Source organism: Gambusia affinis, linkage group LG12 (assembly GCF_019740435.1).
Source record: "Gambusia affinis linkage group LG12, SWU_Gaff_1.0, whole genome shotgun sequence".
Classification (NCBI taxonomy): Eukaryota; Metazoa; Chordata; class Actinopteri; order Cyprinodontiformes; family Poeciliidae; genus Gambusia; species Gambusia affinis.
The window spans coordinates 20,218,173-20,236,189 of NC_057879.1; the positions used below are offsets into that span (position 1 = coordinate 20,218,173).

At 40.0% G+C, this 18,017-nt stretch overlaps 1 protein-coding gene across 19 annotated transcripts in view; it reads right to left on the minus strand.

The window, feature by feature from the left end:
- LOC122841847 (receptor-type tyrosine-protein phosphatase F-like) overlaps nt 1–18,017 on the minus strand; it is a 239,707-nt gene that overhangs the window by 9,680 nt on the left and 212,010 nt on the right. For all 19 annotated transcript variants that reach the window (XM_044135465.1, XM_044135464.1, XM_044135463.1 and 16 more), the window contains 6 exons: nt 16,562–16,685; nt 16,231–16,406; nt 8,960–9,079; nt 7,725–7,879; nt 6,023–6,308; nt 3,626–3,804 (listed from right to left, as the gene is read on the minus strand). In XM_044135465.1, coding sequence (XP_043991400.1) covers nt 3,626–3,804; nt 6,023–6,308; nt 7,725–7,879; nt 8,960–9,079; nt 16,231–16,406; nt 16,562–16,685 — 1,040 coding nt within the window. The remainder of the gene's footprint in view (nt 1–3,625; nt 3,805–6,022; nt 6,309–7,724; nt 7,880–8,959; nt 9,080–16,230; nt 16,407–16,561; nt 16,686–18,017) is intronic.

The following is an 18,017-nucleotide window of genomic DNA, read 5'->3' on the forward strand; positions in this document are numbered from 1 at the left end:
TTGGGGCATTATCCTACTGTAGGATTATAGCCAAATTGGATTCACATCCTCAGAATCCCTTTTTTGTTTTTGGAAACAAATTTAATCTAAATTTGTTTCCAAATGTATGAAATCTATCCAACTGTTTTTAAAATGTATTTTATTTGGCTCATCTCTACGTAAGACACACAAATGTTTAAGGATTAATTGCCATGCTTGTAAGCATAATTGAAGATTACAAATGTACAAACTTTTAGAATTTGTGCGTCTCATGATTAATTTTAGGAACTGTCCAAATCTAAGATGATTTGTTTTTTTATCTTGCTTTAGGCTTAATTATTTCCAAAATATAGATTTAAATTATCTAAAAGGTCAACTTTAAAGTACCTCTGTTGGCATTGACACACTTTTTTCTGAGTAGTGTATGCATATTGGGATCAAGGGTGTGGATCTCATACGGTTATGTTTCTACATATTTAACGACTAACTGGTCATCGGTTGTTGAAATTTTAATGCTCTGTGAGCGCCCCCAGGTGGTTGAGACAAGTGAAGCATATTTGGTTCACAATTGCGTTGATATCATAGCATCTGATCAATAATAGTAGTTCTCCATGATGTGTCAGATCCTTGGAAATTGTTGCATCTGCAGGCTTGACTGCTTAAAAAAAAGAGGACAGAGGAATTTGATAGAACATAAGGAGGATGGGGATGGTCAGGGAAACAATCCAGGCCATATAGGACAGAGTTCTTACTGATGGGACAGACTTCTTTCACCTCCTCATAAAATGTTCCCCAGCCAAAACTGAAGCAATTCCAATATCACCCAACAATCCTGACTTTTGTGCACGCAGCGTCCCGATGAGCCCTCTCCACCTCATCCCACACGACTGCAGCGCTGCAGGACATGCTGTTTCATTTCAACCTCATTACAATGCTAAAACTCCAGCCTGCATCAGAGCATATCCAAGGCTAGCGCCCTCTGTAGCAGAGCTGGAATCAATGGTTCGCTTCTCATTAGCTTAGTATATTATTGGCTTTTCTTGAAGGCGCCAGGGTGAAGGGCACTGGAGGCCTTCGTTTACTTTTTATTTATGCCCGCGTTTTAAAAGCAGCTTAATTACACAGTGCTTCTGGTGCACACAACAGGTCCCCGCCCGGATGTCTGTCTCTGCCATGATGTTGGGAAGGGAAATTAGGAAGGGTGAGTAGGAGGATGCATAGGAGATGGAAAGAGAGAGAATAAGGAAGAAATAAGAAGGAAAAGGGGAGAAAGTGAATATGAAGAAAAGCAGGAGAAGGGAAGAAACACTTCATTACAACACTCCAGCTTCAATTATACTATTTACACAGCAACAAAGAAGGGTGGGCCTCTGCAGAGCACCTTCTTATTAGCAGCAGAAAGAAGAGGGGGAGCTGGGAGGTGGAGAACGGAGGTGTCATCTCTGTCATGGCCCAATACGAAGCAGAACCCCATATGGATTAAATGGCATTTCACGCTCACTAAATCCATCCCTTCACTTAAACCACAGAAGAGCCAGCTCTGTCTGTCACTCCCCGCACTTATAGAGATATAAAACAGAGTGCTGCCTTTTCATCTTCTTCCCTCTACGAAGCAATTTGGACTCACAGAGCACACAGGGACACGCACCATGGCGGCGGCTCAGCGGACGAAAAGCCACATCGGCAGGGCTGGGAATGACTCCGGATGCTGCCCACTGCCGCTTTAATCCGCTCACATACGGCTTTATCCGTCACCTTAGACAATCATTCACACCAGAAAACAGGCACGGTCCAAGCTGATTTGGGTCTGGATACTTTAGGACATTGGTTTTTAAATTAAAAGGTAAAGGTCATCCCTTTGAAATTCAAACGATGGAACATTTAGAGCAGTGGAATTTCCTGAGTTTTTTAAGAGTTCTCTGTTCTTTCAGTTTACAATATAAAATACTAAACTTTTCCAAGAGGAAAGGAAGGAAGGCATGACAAAAGGAAGGACAAATAAAAGGGAGGAAAACAAGTAGAAAAGGTCACAAGATATGAAGGTGGGATAATGGAAAAGTAAAGACTCAAGAGAGAGAAACAATAATAGAATAAAAGTCAAAAAAGAAAGAGACAGGAAGAAAGGTTTGATGGAAAGATGAAAATGCAAAAAGAATAGAGAATGAGGTAGGACACATCCAAGAAAGACACAAGAAGGAATAAATAGAAACAAGGAGGGAAAAAAGAAAGTACACATTTTGTTTTTGAATAAGAAATGAAGGTTGGGAGATCGTTTAAGTTTTGAGCTCTCATTCTAAAACCAGACATGGAAAATGGCAGACTTTTCCCGACTGCAATAAACCCTCGTTTCATCCTCGTCAGATGATGTAAAACCCTGCAGTTTTTCCAGGCTGAGTCTAATTGGAAAGGTTAACATAAAGTTGACTGTAACAGTAGTTCCAACCTCTGGTCATATGCCAAAACTGAATGACATGTCTGCCTTGCAAATTTTTGCAAATTACTTTGACCCTCAGCAGGCAGAGAGGATTCAGAAAGAAAATCAAGTCCTGTATTACATCCTGTCTGATCATCATAAAGAAGAAATGCCACTCTGCTGTGAAAATGAGTTTGATCAATGTCTAAATCCTGTTTGGGATTGTCAAAGGAAGGTATTTCAGCCAGACTGACTCCTGTCAGACATTCCTCTGCACCCTTATCTTAACTTTAAAAACAAAAACCACTTGAAGGAAGGAGCCACAAACTTCACAGCTGACATTTCATCCCTTTGACTAAGGTATGCAGGATGAAGGTAGCCATTGGTTTTGTTATGAGAAGGAAAAGTGTGAGCGATTGTTTCAGATAGGGGCGCCAACAAAGCTCTGGAGATGATTCATGCCTCTGATTCATCAGGGAGAAGGGGGGCCGCTCTGGTTTTGTAGATATGAGGGGAGAAAGTATTTAGTTGCAAGCTCTAATCAGTCAGCGTCTGCCTCAAGTTTATGACTCAACAGAAACTTCTTTCCTTTTGAGGTCTGAAAAGCATCAATCATCAGCTTCTTGTTACTGAAACAGGCTTTGAACTCATAAAAAGTGGGTCTGTTTTCTTTTTTTTTAGCTTCTTGTTTGTGCAACAGAATAAAATTATTGCCTCAAAACCTCTTAGACCACTTTCAATAGCAACAATGCTCAGCTTGCAGCCCAGTTTGAGCCCTGATGTTAAACCCTGAAACCTGCAGAATGTGTCCATGGAGTCTCTGCCTACACACATACATCTCATACATCCGATTTGAGGAGAACGCTCCAAAAGCAGAAAGTGGTCTTCAAGCGCAGGGCATTCTGGGCAACCACACCCAACTCAAATTTAAGACTTTCTTAATCCACCTCGCCTTGTATGGGTTGACAACTGAAGTGGCAAAAACTAACATCATTCAGCCAACTGATGATAAATTTACACTTACCCAGGATAGATGCAAAAAAAGCTAGCTAGTTTGCAAGGACATATTAGCAGCAAGTTACCAGTAGTCTCAACCGTCTCGAGTCAGAGAGCATAATGAATATGCCTGATTAAAACATTTTCTTGACAGAAAAGTCCTAGATATAGCCTACGAAAATATATAAAACTAAGTGGTCCTGCCTTGACTAAAAGCCATTTTTAATCTTTGCTAACCTGTAGCCATCAATGAAGCTGGCGTTGATGTAGTCGGAGCCCTCAACACCACGGATGGGCTGCAGGCAGACACGAGTGGACTCAAAAGGCATGATGTTGACCAGCCGGTTCTTGAACTTGTTGCAGGGCAAGTTGGCGCTGATGAAGCGTGATGTGTGGGCTTTGGAGTTGGCCAGTCTCTGTTTGATAAAACATAGGAGAGAGGGAAAATGTCAGACAGGGAAACGAATGACATGAAGAAGACAAACAAGAACTTTTGAAACATTTTCTGACAGGCGAAAAGCAAATTAAACAGCCCACTTAAATCCATTCTAATCAAAAACTAGTTTGATTGCCTAAAAAGTCTGGTTCTTTTGGGTAAATGTGAATGTGTAATCTAACTCTGATGCATACCAGAAAAGTGAACTCTGGTCTGCCTACACACATACGTCTCTGTCCGATTGGAGGAGAACACTCTAAAAGCAGGAAGTGGTCTTCAAGCGCAGGGCATTCTGGGCAACCACACCCGAAGCAAATGCAAGAGTCTAAGGCTAGTGGGAGAAATGGCTCATGTTCTTTTTTACAAAAGACAAAAAAGAAATCCTACAACCACTGAAATCTGACACCACTCAATATTTGCCTACATTTTGCAGCGAAGGAAGTTGTGTTCATGTCTTCTTCAGGGGTTTTCACATTGTTTCCTTTTGTGGTTCTTGATGCAGCACCACGACAGGTGAGAGGGTGAACAAGTTTTTCAAAGGGTTTTGTTCGTTTCACACAGTGCAGGTAAAAGCAAACTGCAGTAATTGAAAATGTAACAAATGTTGCAATTTTGGTTCCCAATTGAACAAAATCTCCTGGACCATCAGGTGTGAAAACACCCGGTGTGTACGGTGGATATCGACAGGAAGTGTGGCTGACTTCTCTTCCCATTTAGTCCCAGTTTGCTTGCCGGACTGTAGGCGTCATAAGCACGGTGCTGGCAGTGGACAGAGAGCAGATGGACGGCACAGGAGAGTGTATGGACTGTCATGCTACTGCAGGAGACGGAGTGTGTTGTGGCCAGACTGTGGATGGGGGATGGAGGCCGTAGACCCACATGTACGCCACAATCATCCTCTCACTCTTTCATTTTCGCTTGTTGGCAGGAGTGTAGATGCTATTATCAGTTCAAACAGAATGGATCATGGTCGTAAGAGGGCTAATGGCAGGGACGTGTTGTGAGGAAAGTGTGTAATAACATCACAGTCAATGGCTATTGACAAAAAGGGTATGTGCGCAGTGTTACGGCGACCTTGAGCACCAGTAGGGGTGTATGTGCGCGAGTGTCAGGCATTTTGTAATCGTCACCGGGTCGATGTGTTCACAAGTGTTTTGTTCTGGCTTATTTAATCTTAAAAGATGTGCTGAAGATGCTCCTGAAGTCTCAGCCCCAATGTCACGGAGATTCCTGATCATCGGCTCATTTGGTGGATTGTGGAGACTTGCAAAAGTATTCACACCCTTATGAATCACAGATCTTATTTTATTATGAGATGTTTTACAAACTAAACTCTGCTTACTCCTGATACCCTTAAATAAATTCCAGGCAGGTAAATCCAGCGTTCAACAGGTTTTCTTCTGGGATCGAGTTGAATTTAACTTCATTCATCATCTTTCATGTCTGTACTGAATGAAGACAACTCCACAGCAGGATACGGCCTCAGTGACATTATCAACTGGTACAGTTCACTTTGACGCTGCACTGCATCAAATGAACTAAACCCTTTGGAAAACCTATTAATTCCCTCCCCTGTGGTGGCGCTACATCAAGAACCACTGAATGAACGACGCAAAAACCTCTGAAGAAGAGATGAACATAACTTCCTTCTTTATGAAATGTAAACCAAACTAGAGTGACGTGAGATATTACCAGTGTAGGACTTGTCTTTGGCAAATGACCACGAGCCATTTCTCCGGCCTGCACCAGACTCGCGCATTTATTTTGGGTGCACTTACCCAGAATGCCCTGTGCTACAGTCCACTTCCTGCTTTCCAGTCTGCTTGGCGTTTACTATGCTTGTCCTCCTAAAAACCTAGGTTTTTAGTCTGCATCACATCTTCCCAAACGTACCGGACTTTCTAGGCAAATGAACTAGAGTTAAATTAAAACGGACTGTAATCCAGTCACCATTCAGGTGACTTAAGGCACTGGGTTTTATTTAGGATTAAAATAGTATCCTTTTCCTCCCACTTCACAATTACACATCACTTTGTGTTTGACTAGCACACAGAATCTTATTAAAATAGACCGAACTTTTCAAATTTTATCCCATTACAGCATCTTCAAATGAGAATGAAGACTTTTACAAGACACTTTAAATGCAGCAGCAGGAGAAAATGTGTGTGAGAATGTGAGAAAATGCATATTTTAAACACCTTGAACTCCAGCTCCATGGCGGTGACCGTCTCCCCGGGCGGCGGCTGGGTGAGCTTCTGGATGTGGGCGTACAGGTTGCGCGCCGGCACCTCCGTGTTGCCGCAGGTGGCGGCCTCCAGGAGGGATTCGTGGATGAAGATGTACTGGTCCTCGGTCTGGACCATGTAGTTCCTCTGGGCACGCATGCACGTCACATGGCCGTAGATGTCCACGGTCTTCTCATGCTTCATGCGCTCCAACATGGCGTCGATCACAATGAAGCAGCCGGTCCTGCCAACGCCCGCACTGTTGAAGGGAGACAGAGGCTGGCAATTAATGCCATTTTCACTGAAGCTACATAGTGTGGTAGAGAAAGCTGTTCAACTCAATGAATGGAAAAGCACCAGATACACTTATAATCCTGATGTGGGGGTGAATTTCCCTAGTATAATTTTTTGATTTTTTTTTCACTGGATATTGAAGACAGACTGAAAGGTTACTGTTTGTAAATGTAACATTTCCAACTTGGCCTCTCCTTCCCTTCCCTGTGGAGTGATGCTGTGGTCGATGTCTATTGGAAGTGGGATCTCTGGGCTTGAAATTAGGTCATTTTTCACCTCTTTTTTTGGAAACCTCACCAACCTTAACAACAACAATGACGCATCATCTTCTCTGTGTTCTTTTGCTCCTCTTTCTCTGGGTAATCAAATATCCAGCAAAGCCAATAATGCCAAATGGCAGCACATTTTACCAGCGTGCATCATCTCAGAGGATCTAAATGGAGCAAATGCAAATATATGCACACCTTCTGGATAGTGGTGCACAGCTCTGTTCCTGTTTGTGTTCACAAACAAGTATAAATGGACCTTTACATCAAGCTGGCTGCAACATGCATGCAGCAAAACAAAGTTGAGGCCAGTTAAAGGACAAACACTGAAGATGAGACTTCAGTGGTTTTTTTCTCCAATGTGTTTTTTTTTATCATAACATATTAAGTGACATATTTAATAGTTTCAGGATTTTAGTGCTTCATTTCATAACTTTAAATGTGAAAAAAATATTGATGCAATTATATTTACAACCACAAACTGGATTTTATTTTGGATAAGCAGAGTAGAGTGGAATGAATCCAACATAGTGATGCACTTTTCAGATGGTGATGGCAGCATCATGCTGTGTGGATGGGTTTTTTTTTTTAAGTCTGCAAATCACTCTCAAGAGCTATGCATCCTTTTACACACTGCTTAAAGTTGGTATGTCACGTGAAAATATTCCTGTAAATAATATTAATGTTTGTGGTTGTAACGTGACAAACTTTGATAAAGCTTAAGGGATGTGAATACCTTAGCAAGACACTGTAGCAAGACGTTAACTCACTAAACTAGCACTATTAATCAAAGAAAAAGCACTACTTTTTAATCACAATACAAAATTCTTTCTTATTTTAACGGCTGCTTATGGTAAATATTTTAGGTAATGCATATTTTACCACAAAAAAAACCCAAAACATACATTACCATTACTGCTTTATTTATTACTTTAATCTTTAAAATATTATGCAGTGTCTTGCAGACGTATTTCTACTCTCTGAGGTTTTCCATATTTCGTCATGCTAGAACCAACAACTGGATTTTATTTGGCGGCATCAGAGTAAACAGGGCTGAACCCAAATGGACACCACACTTCTTTCCAGAACTGAAACCAATCATCGGCTTCACCCACCTGCAGTGGACCACCATGGGCCCGGCGTCTGGAGGATTGCAGGCCTTTACTCGCCGTAGGAAGGCCAGGATGGGTGTGGGATACTCGGGCACACCGTGATCAGGCCAGGCCATGAACTGGAACTGCCTCACCTCTCTCTTCTCGCTGGAGCCGTTCTGTAGGAGAACCGAGGTGGCTGGGATTAGGCCGGTGGATATTAATTGGCTGCTTTTTGAGTTTTCATGCCGAGAAGCATTTCTTTTAGCATGAAAAAGGTCACGCTGCTTCCTAGAAAGGAGCTGTACAGTTGAGATTTGAAAAGCACAAGTTGGTCCAATTTTATGTCTTTTCTCTCACACCCTATGAAATTACCCAGCATTGTCGCATGCCATGACCTTTGTCTCTTTCCTGTAGGTTGATTTCTTTCTTCCTTCCTGTATGTTTCTGCAGCTATTCTGGGCTCAGACCTCTCATGTACAATTGCTGTCCCAGCCAACTTCATGTCTTGTTTACATTTTGTTGACAACAAATTATGTTTTGGACTGACTTAAATTCAGGGTTCACACACTTTCCTACAGTAAAATTCAACCACTTTTCAAGAATTTTTAAGGTAAGTTTTCAAACCTTTTCAGAACGACACTTTGGAGATAAAAATAAGACAAATGAACTAAAGAAACAGTTTCAATTCACAATTTTATAATACCATTTATTACTGCTAGTAAAAATATTTTGTGATAGTATTCTACATTCAACAGCAGAGACAAAGTAAATTAAAGCACAACAACATTTTATGTTTAGAAATATTGATCTGAGAAAGTTTCGAAAAACAAATTTAAAAAGTATTATTGCTAAGTTTTCTGGAATTTAGAAATGCAAACAATTTTGATAATTCTCACTGAACCAAAACAAGATAAATTTGATCTGATTTGACTTCAGACAGTGAGAAAATAACATCTTTAAATATCTGGTTTCAACTACAAATAACGCTTTCCAAATTTCGGCTGCACTTTATTACCAAACTGTCCAGTTTGAACGTCACACACTATCAGGGACTTCATGCAGAAATCAATCACTGATTTAAATTCAATAAAAAGCTCCATCCACACACAACCTACAGAAATAATGTAGTTTCCCATATAACATGAGACAAATTAAATGTTTCAATGCTCAAAAGGAATAACAGTTTATAGAAAACACTAAATGCCCCAGCCTTCAAAATGTCAGGCAAGAAACATGCGGATTATTCAGGTTTTTACCTTGTAGAGGGCAAAGGTTCGGACGCTGTAAGTTGCCAGCTCCACAGTGTCCAGCATCGTGACCTGGATCATCCCGTACGTCTCTGTTCCTCGTGACGGCCAGTACTGGTCACACTTCACCTGGCAGGAGCAAGAGAGAGAGAGAGAAAGGGCTGCTAACATTTGATACAAGGCAAGACGGAGGCTGTGTGGGATTCCGCTGATTAACAAGGAGGAAACATTAAAGAGGTCACGTCAAAGGCCCTGTTCACTGTCTAATTAAAAGCTGAAAACTCTGAGTCTGCTCCTGTATCACAGAAACAACGTACACCAGTGAATCAGGCTTTTACACGCGCACTCATCTGTGTCTCCATTTGAAGCTGGGTTTCAGATGAGTATTCTAAAGGCCCACTTTGTCTCTCTAACCAGCATCTGATCATTTTTAATCAGCTAATTGTCCGGTGGTTTGCAGGCCTTTGTCATGCATGCTTTAGGGTGGATTTCTGATGGCTGGACAGAATGAAGTCTAAATGCCTGGTTCTGCCTGTAATGAAGGGGCAGCATGTGGATTTGTAGTTCATCCCTTGATCAGCCACAATCCTGAAAGCATTTATTCTGACTTTATGTCAAAATATTACATATTTTTGAAGTGAAAGGAAACTCAGTGTTGTCAGTCTTAAATTTATGTACCTAAAATTAAAACCTTAAAATATAATTTTTTTTAAAAGATTAAATTGTTCTGCCAGGACAAAATGTAATACCTGTGATTAACGTATTAAAGGCCAACTTTTTCAATTCTGTGTACTGTATGCTGTTTTTCTAGTGGGACTTTTCTGCCAGGCAAAAGTTTGAGTTGCATGTAAACATCTTCATTGGACAATGTGATTCCAAGTGCACGAGGCTACTTGTAACTAGCTGCTAATACTAGCTAGCTGGCTAGCTTTTTTGTGTCCACCATGAGTAAGTGCAAATTGTCTGGTTGGCTGTAAGTATTTTGTATATTTCTGTGGATATATTGGCCTTACAAAGTTTTAAATTTGAGTTGGTGAAACCTGCAGAAGCCCTCTAATACCCCGAAATTAAATCATGTGTAACCAGTTGCCTTCAGAGATCACCTATTTAATAGAGTTTGTGTCTAATTTACACCCCATCCAAACCAGAGGAAAACACCAGGGTCCACATGGGACTGTTTCCAGAAATGATTTCATCCACATGGAAACACTAAAAACAGTCCAAAATGCTGTTTTTACCACCTAACCTGTTAAGTGGTGCTAAACATGGAGTATGGGACATGGGCATAAAGCCTCCACATGACGTAAACACAAGAAAACAAGAATAGAGAACAACTAACCACGAGTGGAGTCCTTTGTAGAACTTTTTAATGAGGTTCTATACTCTCTTCAGACTGCAGCTACAACCTGTATTTTATTTAGGAGCATCGGGGCAGAGAGGATTCAAATGCACTCTCTACTTTTTGGATCTATAGTTGTGGCTCAGGAATAGAGCAGGAACACCAAATATGGAGGCAGTAAGTAAGTCTGCCGGGACCATTAGTTGCTCTTTCTGCCCCCTTTCCAGTCGGGTTACTGTAAATAAAGGCCACCGCTTCCACTGCCCAATTATCCTCCACTCTCTGTTGGTCTACCACATAAAATCCCATTAAAGTTCAAAGGGTGTGAATACTTTTTAAGGGCAACACGTGAGCAGAAGTGGACCTTTGATTTGTCTCTCTGCTTTAGCAAAGAGACAGCAGGATTAGAGCGAAGATTGAAGGCTGCTGTGATCTTCACCTTGACATGAACATGACCTCCTCCTCCTCCTCCTCCTCCTCAGATTAATGAACCGCATTACTGCATGTTAGAGGAATGTTGCAACGGTTTTCAAAAGGCAATGATAAGGCATCTTATGACTCAAAGCAGTGCATGGATCTGCACAATCAATTTCCAGTTAGGTTTTGCGGCAATCCACCAATCCAGTTCACCAAAGAGATGAGCCACATCATTATCTCAGCATTTGAACTTGTTTGATTGGCATCGCCTCTCAGGATGTTTTCAATACGAAACCATTCCTTGTTTATTCCTTGTTTTTTGTTGTTTTTACAACAAAAAACAATTAAATCTTACCAAGAATTTGCTAGTTTCTACTGCAAATATGCTCATACACTTCCAATAAGACAAAAATTAACTTACAAGAAACACGTCAGCAGGCTTTAAGCCAATAATTCCTTAATATTGGTGAAAACGTACCAGTTTTAATGGCAGATTATTTCACTCATAGCATGGGATAAATGTCTTGTTATAAGTGAAATAATCTGCCAATGGGACGAGCACTTTTTCATCAATTTTAAAGGATTATTGACTTAAAACAAGCTACTAGCTGAAAGGTTTCTTATAATTTAGCTTTGTCTTATTCCAGGTGCACTAAGATGTTTCCACGATGTTTCATGTTTTTGTAGCATAAGTAGCAGTCACAATTCCCAGTGTTCAAGGCGTTCTTTACAAGTAGCTACGAAAACAGGAAACACTTGTAAATCTGTTAGAATAAGGAGTCATTATAAACAGCTGCAGGAACAAAAAAAGCAAAAAAACATAAATAAATCAGAAAGCTTTTAATGCCACAACTGCAGGGACTAGAATGTAGAAAGCATTGATTGGGACGCGGCGCGAGGAAAGGGATGTGCCGCGGGGTGAACTAATCGCATCGACGCTACGGAGCTGAGCTGACATTTGGAGGCACTTTGGCTGCCTCGGCGAGCTGCTACAAATTGACAAACAAAATGTGCTAAAATTCTTCTGCTCACATTTCACCTCCCCTGGAGACAGCTCCCATTCAGAGGCGGAGGAGGCGCTCGCAGGAGAGAAACTCAATTGAGTGATGGGGAACTGCTTGCACCACAAACATATGGATTGGCAGTCACCTCTGTAATGAATATCTCTGTGTTGTCTGAGGTTCGGTGGCATGCACTCGCTCATACTGACACACTCAGGCTGCGCCATCGTATACCTTTGCTTTGAACTCTTCTTCTCTGCCTTTTGCAGAAGCTGCAGACCTTTGATCTACACACACTCACAGTGGCTTGTACCTCTGGTCTGATTTCAACCCCTGACCTTTTAAAGTTTTACTCTCTTGTAATGACGGTGCAAGAGGAAGCCAGAATCTGCCTGCTGTCAGATCGCATCGTATTTGTTCAGCTCCAGCAATATTTGGCATAAAGCATTAAGTCTTGCTGGTCGCTGGAGGGTTGACTCATTCGCTCACAGTATGCGTCCGAGGGCATTTTTTGCACAGAGAAGTGAGCAAACTATGAGTAATTTATGGAAAGAAAGCTGAAAAATAAACATCTCCTCTGGTAGCTGTGCAAACAAATTTTTGTTAACATTGTGATGTCAAACAATGGATAACACTGAACTTTTTCTGTTTATTTCCACCCTTAACATAATATTTTTTTTTGACTTCAGTTAAAGAACTTGACTGAAAAATGTAGAAAAATCCAACCTTTCTTTAATTTTAATCAGGTGATCAAGAGATTTTTAATTAGTAATCTATGCTTTTCTTTTTTTATGGGGCATGAAGCAGATCTTTAAACTTGACTGCAAAGACATGCAGCTCGTCTAAACTTGTACATATTTACATAGCCACTGTTCAAAATGGGAAAGACAAGAGAACATCTGTAAATTACTACAAAAATATTGACTCACCTGAAAAAGATCATATTTACTGTGAGTAGAATCACTAAAAAGACCAAAACAAGCCTTCATGCGGTAAAAACAGAACTTTAGCAGGAGTGGAAGGCACCAGAAGTGACATAAGCTACAACAAAAATAAAAAGAACTAAGAACGCAGCTGCCTGTCTCGTTATGAAATCATAATACGTTTAATTTTATTAGCTACTTTCCGAACACTGTTTATTTGCAATGTGATTTGTTAAGATGGTTCCACTTATTAAGTAATGTTTTCTGTGCCGATGGAATTTAATCAGCCTAATCGGCTGTTGGCACAGTGTTGGCGGTTTCACTCTGGAAAGTCTTTAAGGCTCGCAACAAACATTTAATTGTTATTTCACTAAACATTTTCTCTTCATTAGAGTGACGACTTTAATTGTGATTCATAGGCACAGCTGTTTACAGAGTAACACGATCTAAATAATGTATTAAAAAGCTGAACAATATGGCTTTTTGCAACATCTGTTTGAAACTGGAATTAGCCACAGTCATGTATTTTGGAAAGGAATCAGATGACTATTTTCAAAATGACTTTTAGTTTTTGTTTGGTGTAGAAAAATTATTCCTATCCTTATTTTGTGACTGAAACATTTTATATTTTTCTCTTTCTCATAGCACAGATCATATTTTAAAATTATTTATTGTATAATATTTAGATATTTCCTTCCTGTAAAAGTGGTATAATTCAATAAATAGTACATATGTAGGAATTTAAATTTATTAATAAATATGTTTACAACCATTAAAATATGTCAATTTAATGAGTTCTCAGGTAAATGTGAAGCTACGTTACATTTTGAGTATTTTTTAAAAACAAAATGTAGTTAGATAATTGCCAATGTTATTCTTGTATTAAATTCTTTAGATTCTAATATTAATTTATTTATTGGATTCATTTTTATTCTTGTGAAATTTTAACATCTAGAAATAGTTTAAGAGTTATTTATGTATTTAAATACACAAATTTTGGCATATTTTGACTTTAATACAGCACAGAACAATAAATCAATTCAATAAAATAAATGCAAATATACAATGAATTCAAATTCTATCTATTTTTATTCATTTTAATTATGTATTCAAAATATAATTTAAAAATTTAGAGAATTATTGATAGAATAATGTTTATCTCATATATGTGCTTTCAGTTTTACTTACAATATAAATATATTTGTTTGACATGTAATTCAAGTATTGCATTGTGGGAGATTTGGACCTAAATTGCCAGAGAAGATGATGAAACTCATTTGGTTTAGTTGTTTTGGAGCAGAAACATCTAAAATATGCAGGACTTGTCTCATGTTTGTTTAAATTTGACTAATCCTGGGATCAAAGAGAGACAGTCTGTCTGTAAATTGCCTTTCAGACACACTTCATATATAGAAAGGCATTTGTGAATCCGCCTGTGTGCTCACCATGAAGCCAGTGTGTAATAAAAATCTTCTAATCAAACACATCCGCCCCGAAGATATCCTCCAAGGTCCAAATAAAATGAGCTCTGCTCCGCGGAGCTGGAGTGTGGTCATAATTTACCTAAATGATTGATTGCACTGATAGCGCTGAATTAAAACAGATGATGGATTTTTTTTAGGAGGATGGGAAACAATTTAGGTTTCTACTTTGACAAAACAATTACTTTCCTCTGTCTAGACGAGGAGGAGACGAACTCCAGGTGATGATACTCTCCTGGAAACCCACATCTAGAGCTTTTCAAAACAAGCTTTTTTCATTTACCGGTACATTTTTTGTTACTTGCAGTTTTTTTTTCTTTTCCTGCTCTGGGGACTCCTTCATTAGGGGGCTGTGCACACACTAATAAAGCACCATGTACTGGCAGGACTTCACGCTGTCTGTTTTTCCCCCAAGGAATTGGTGAGCATTATTTTCCAATGGTAATTAATTAAATCCATTCCGGTTTGAAATCTCAAGTTGTCATGCACTCATTTGTTTTTTGCTCTTATTAGGCGGGGATGTGTTTAACGCTGTGGAGCCACAATCCTCTTTAAGCTTCAACTTTAGAAATCTGATTAGAGCTCTTCGACTTCGGAGGGCCAAATTCAGAAAGAGCAACACAAACGAGACTCTGCGACGCCTTCGGTGTAGTGTTACAAAAATAAACAGGCGGCAATCCAGAGTCGAACTCCTGGAGCCGTTTCTAAATAACGACGGAGCTGGTGCTATAATGAAAGTCTAAAAATAACTACAATGTGTTGTGCGCGCTGTAATTTGGCTGAAAATGTTCTTCCGTTCAGTAGAGGGTGTTGCTCTCATGTGCAAAGTTGCATCTCTACCTTCATAAGTGGCAAACAAACAAACAGGAGAGAGAATGGAGCAGCAGCAGTTCAGAGCTGCAGCTCAACATTTCTTCACATTCAATGAGATTTTATACAGAAGACTGAGGAGCGACACCGACCAGACAAAGTGGACTTTGAAGTTCTGCTGACTTTGATCTGGTTGACAAATCCAGCCTTAAAAAGGGACCGGGTGTCTGTGTGCCTGCAAACTTTCTCAGGTGTTAAGAGTCCCTCTGCAGAGCTGAGTTAGTGTATACCAATATGGCTGGAAAGCTTTCAGGTACTCTGGGGAACAACCTGTTCTGTTGGGCTTTCCCTCTAGTTTCAAATCCAGACTTCATACAAATTTTCTGTTATGAAGTTCAGTTCCTTTACAGACTGAAATTTCAAAAACTCAAGGGAAGTTTTGCTTACAGTAGACTGCAGTCTACCCCCCAGTTCAGTAATGGTACTTTTTTCCTGCTAAATATTCAAAAGGAAATGCTACTTGACATAATATCGGCTGATGTTTACAATGCAACTAATGCATCCTTTAAACTTAAAGGATTCCTCCACTTTAATGTCAACATGCTGCATGACTTTTGGAGGCAATTGGCAACTCTGGATTTTATTTAGGAATGTCAGAGTAAAAATGGCAGAACACTGCAAAAACACAAAATCTTACCATGTATATTGTGTCTAGTTTCTAGAGCAAATATTGTAGTAAATAAGACAAAAATAACAAACTAGTAACTTTTCAACAAGATATAAAAACTAATTTTAAGTTATTAATTCTTTAACCTTGCTGAAAAAGTACTGGTTCTTCTGGCAGATTATTTCACTCATAAGAAGACATTTTTTCTATGCTACAACTGAAATAATCTGCAGGGGAACCAGTGCTTTTTCAGCAATATGAAGAACACATATCTTGGTGAAAAGTTACTTCTAAGCTAGCTTTAGCTTATTTCAAGTGTGCTAAGATATTTGGTCTAGAAATTAAACTAAAAAAATGTAGTTTTTTAGTTTAGTTTTTAGGTTTTTTTAGAAATTAAACTAAAAATAGACTAAACTAAATATTTATAATAATAAATGAGATTTTGTATTTTTGCGGTGTAGGGTTAAGATCTGCTTTCTTGTTGTAATACAAAGGCAGATTGCTGTTTATGGATAAAAGTGTCACCTAAACTACTTGATAATGTGAACTGGTGAGCATTTTGTTTAATTGGCTAAAATTAAACCTCTAACCAGTCAGTGCATAACTGAACAATGAAGTGCTCTTTACGGTGCTTCTCCTTACCCTCGACTTCTCCTCCAGTCTGGTCATCATGACGATGGTGTTGGACCTCTGCTCCCACACCATTCTCCAGAAGTCGCTAAGCGTCTCCGGCAGAGGCCCCTGAGTGGCGATGTAGGCATTCTGCTTCCTGTAGCCGTCGATGTAGTTGCCGTTGATGTAGTCGCTGCCTGGAACAGCTGCAGCAAAGATGGAAAAAGTGCCAATATAACAAAAAAAGTTACGAGAAATCAGACTGAAATACCTCTTAACGCACATGAAGTAGAGTCTAAATAAACAACCTCCTCGCTCAACAGCAACCGGTGAGGGGTTAAGTGCCTCCACGAGCTCTTACCATCCACAGAGGTGAGGACCACTCTGGAGTGGTCGTAAGCGATGACGTTTGCATAGCGATTCTTTGGCTTGTTCACTTCCATGTTGGAGTTTTCCCAGGTAAACTGCTGGCCCGGATCGATGGACTGAGCGAGGACAGGAGAAAGAGGAGCAGAAAGCAAACAGCAGGGAGACAGAGATAGAATGACGATGAGAAAGAGACAGAGAGGTGGGAAGGGGGGCAGAAGCACAAAAGGATACTTAAGTTTTACGTCGGCAGAGAAATGGAGGGAAAATTGCTCTGCTGTCGCTCAGCTAGCAGAGGTGAGCTCCGGACTGCAAAAACCTTTTTACCAGAAAATACTGTTTACGCTCAACATGTCTCTGAAGATTCATCATCTAGCTGGAAAAAACTGACATAATGCAGCTTATCCTGCAGCTGCTGCTCCTGGATTATCAGGTTAAAGGCTTGCTTGACATTTGATGTTACTGATGCATGTTAATGAAGAGAAACCTCCAATTGTGCTGATTTAAATCGATTCCAAAAAGGCCATCACCAGCAGCCTGAAATCTAACAATTTCATTGCTTCTTCTCATCTAATCTTTCCATTTCTGTCGCCTTCCATGTATTGTTGTTCCGCCCGTTCTCCCGTTTCAGGCAATTCTCTCCTTGTGTCATTTGACTCCTGCAAAAGAGGGACGGTGGACTGCATACTTATTGATCCTGGGGAGATATGTGATGGCCTCCCATCCCTTGTTGGATAATGTCACAATGTCTCTCGCTATGCAGCATCGATCCCAACTCTTCCTCCTCACACCACAACTTTGTCTGGTGTTTTCACAGCAAAACCCGCAGCAGCAGCTACAACAGCTTTGAACGACGCAGGAGTAAAATATTGCAAAATCATATCCTATGCATGCTGGGAGAACAGGTGAACTCGATGTAAAAAGATCTGGGTTTGATCACATTAACCTCAGAGGTGCCTATCTTTGAATTATAATACCACTGAAAGGCACATTTGTTCAGTATTTCAATACAAAAAAGTAAAATTCCTATCATTTAGAGTCATTCCACTCGGAGTGATATATTTTCTCTCTTTATTGTGCCTTATAGCTTCTAAAACCCTAAAACTCACATTGCCAGAAAATTATGATGTTATATAAGACCAATAAAATGGGCTTTTAACACTTAATAGTTATGTTATGACCATGTTCTGGTCTAAGGATCATGGGGAAGACTGCTGACATGACAGGTCCAGCAGACAGTGGCTGAAACCCTCTAGATGGACCATAAGCCATTAAAGGACTGCTAAAGAAGCTGGCTGCATGCCGAGAGCGACGTATTCAAACATATTCATGGAAAGTTGAGTGGAAAGAAAAACTATGGTAGAAAAAATGGTGCATAAGCAATGGGAATAACTGAAGCCCTTTTTTCCCCACGTTAATATATTGCTGATGTCTCTAGAAGCACCACATAA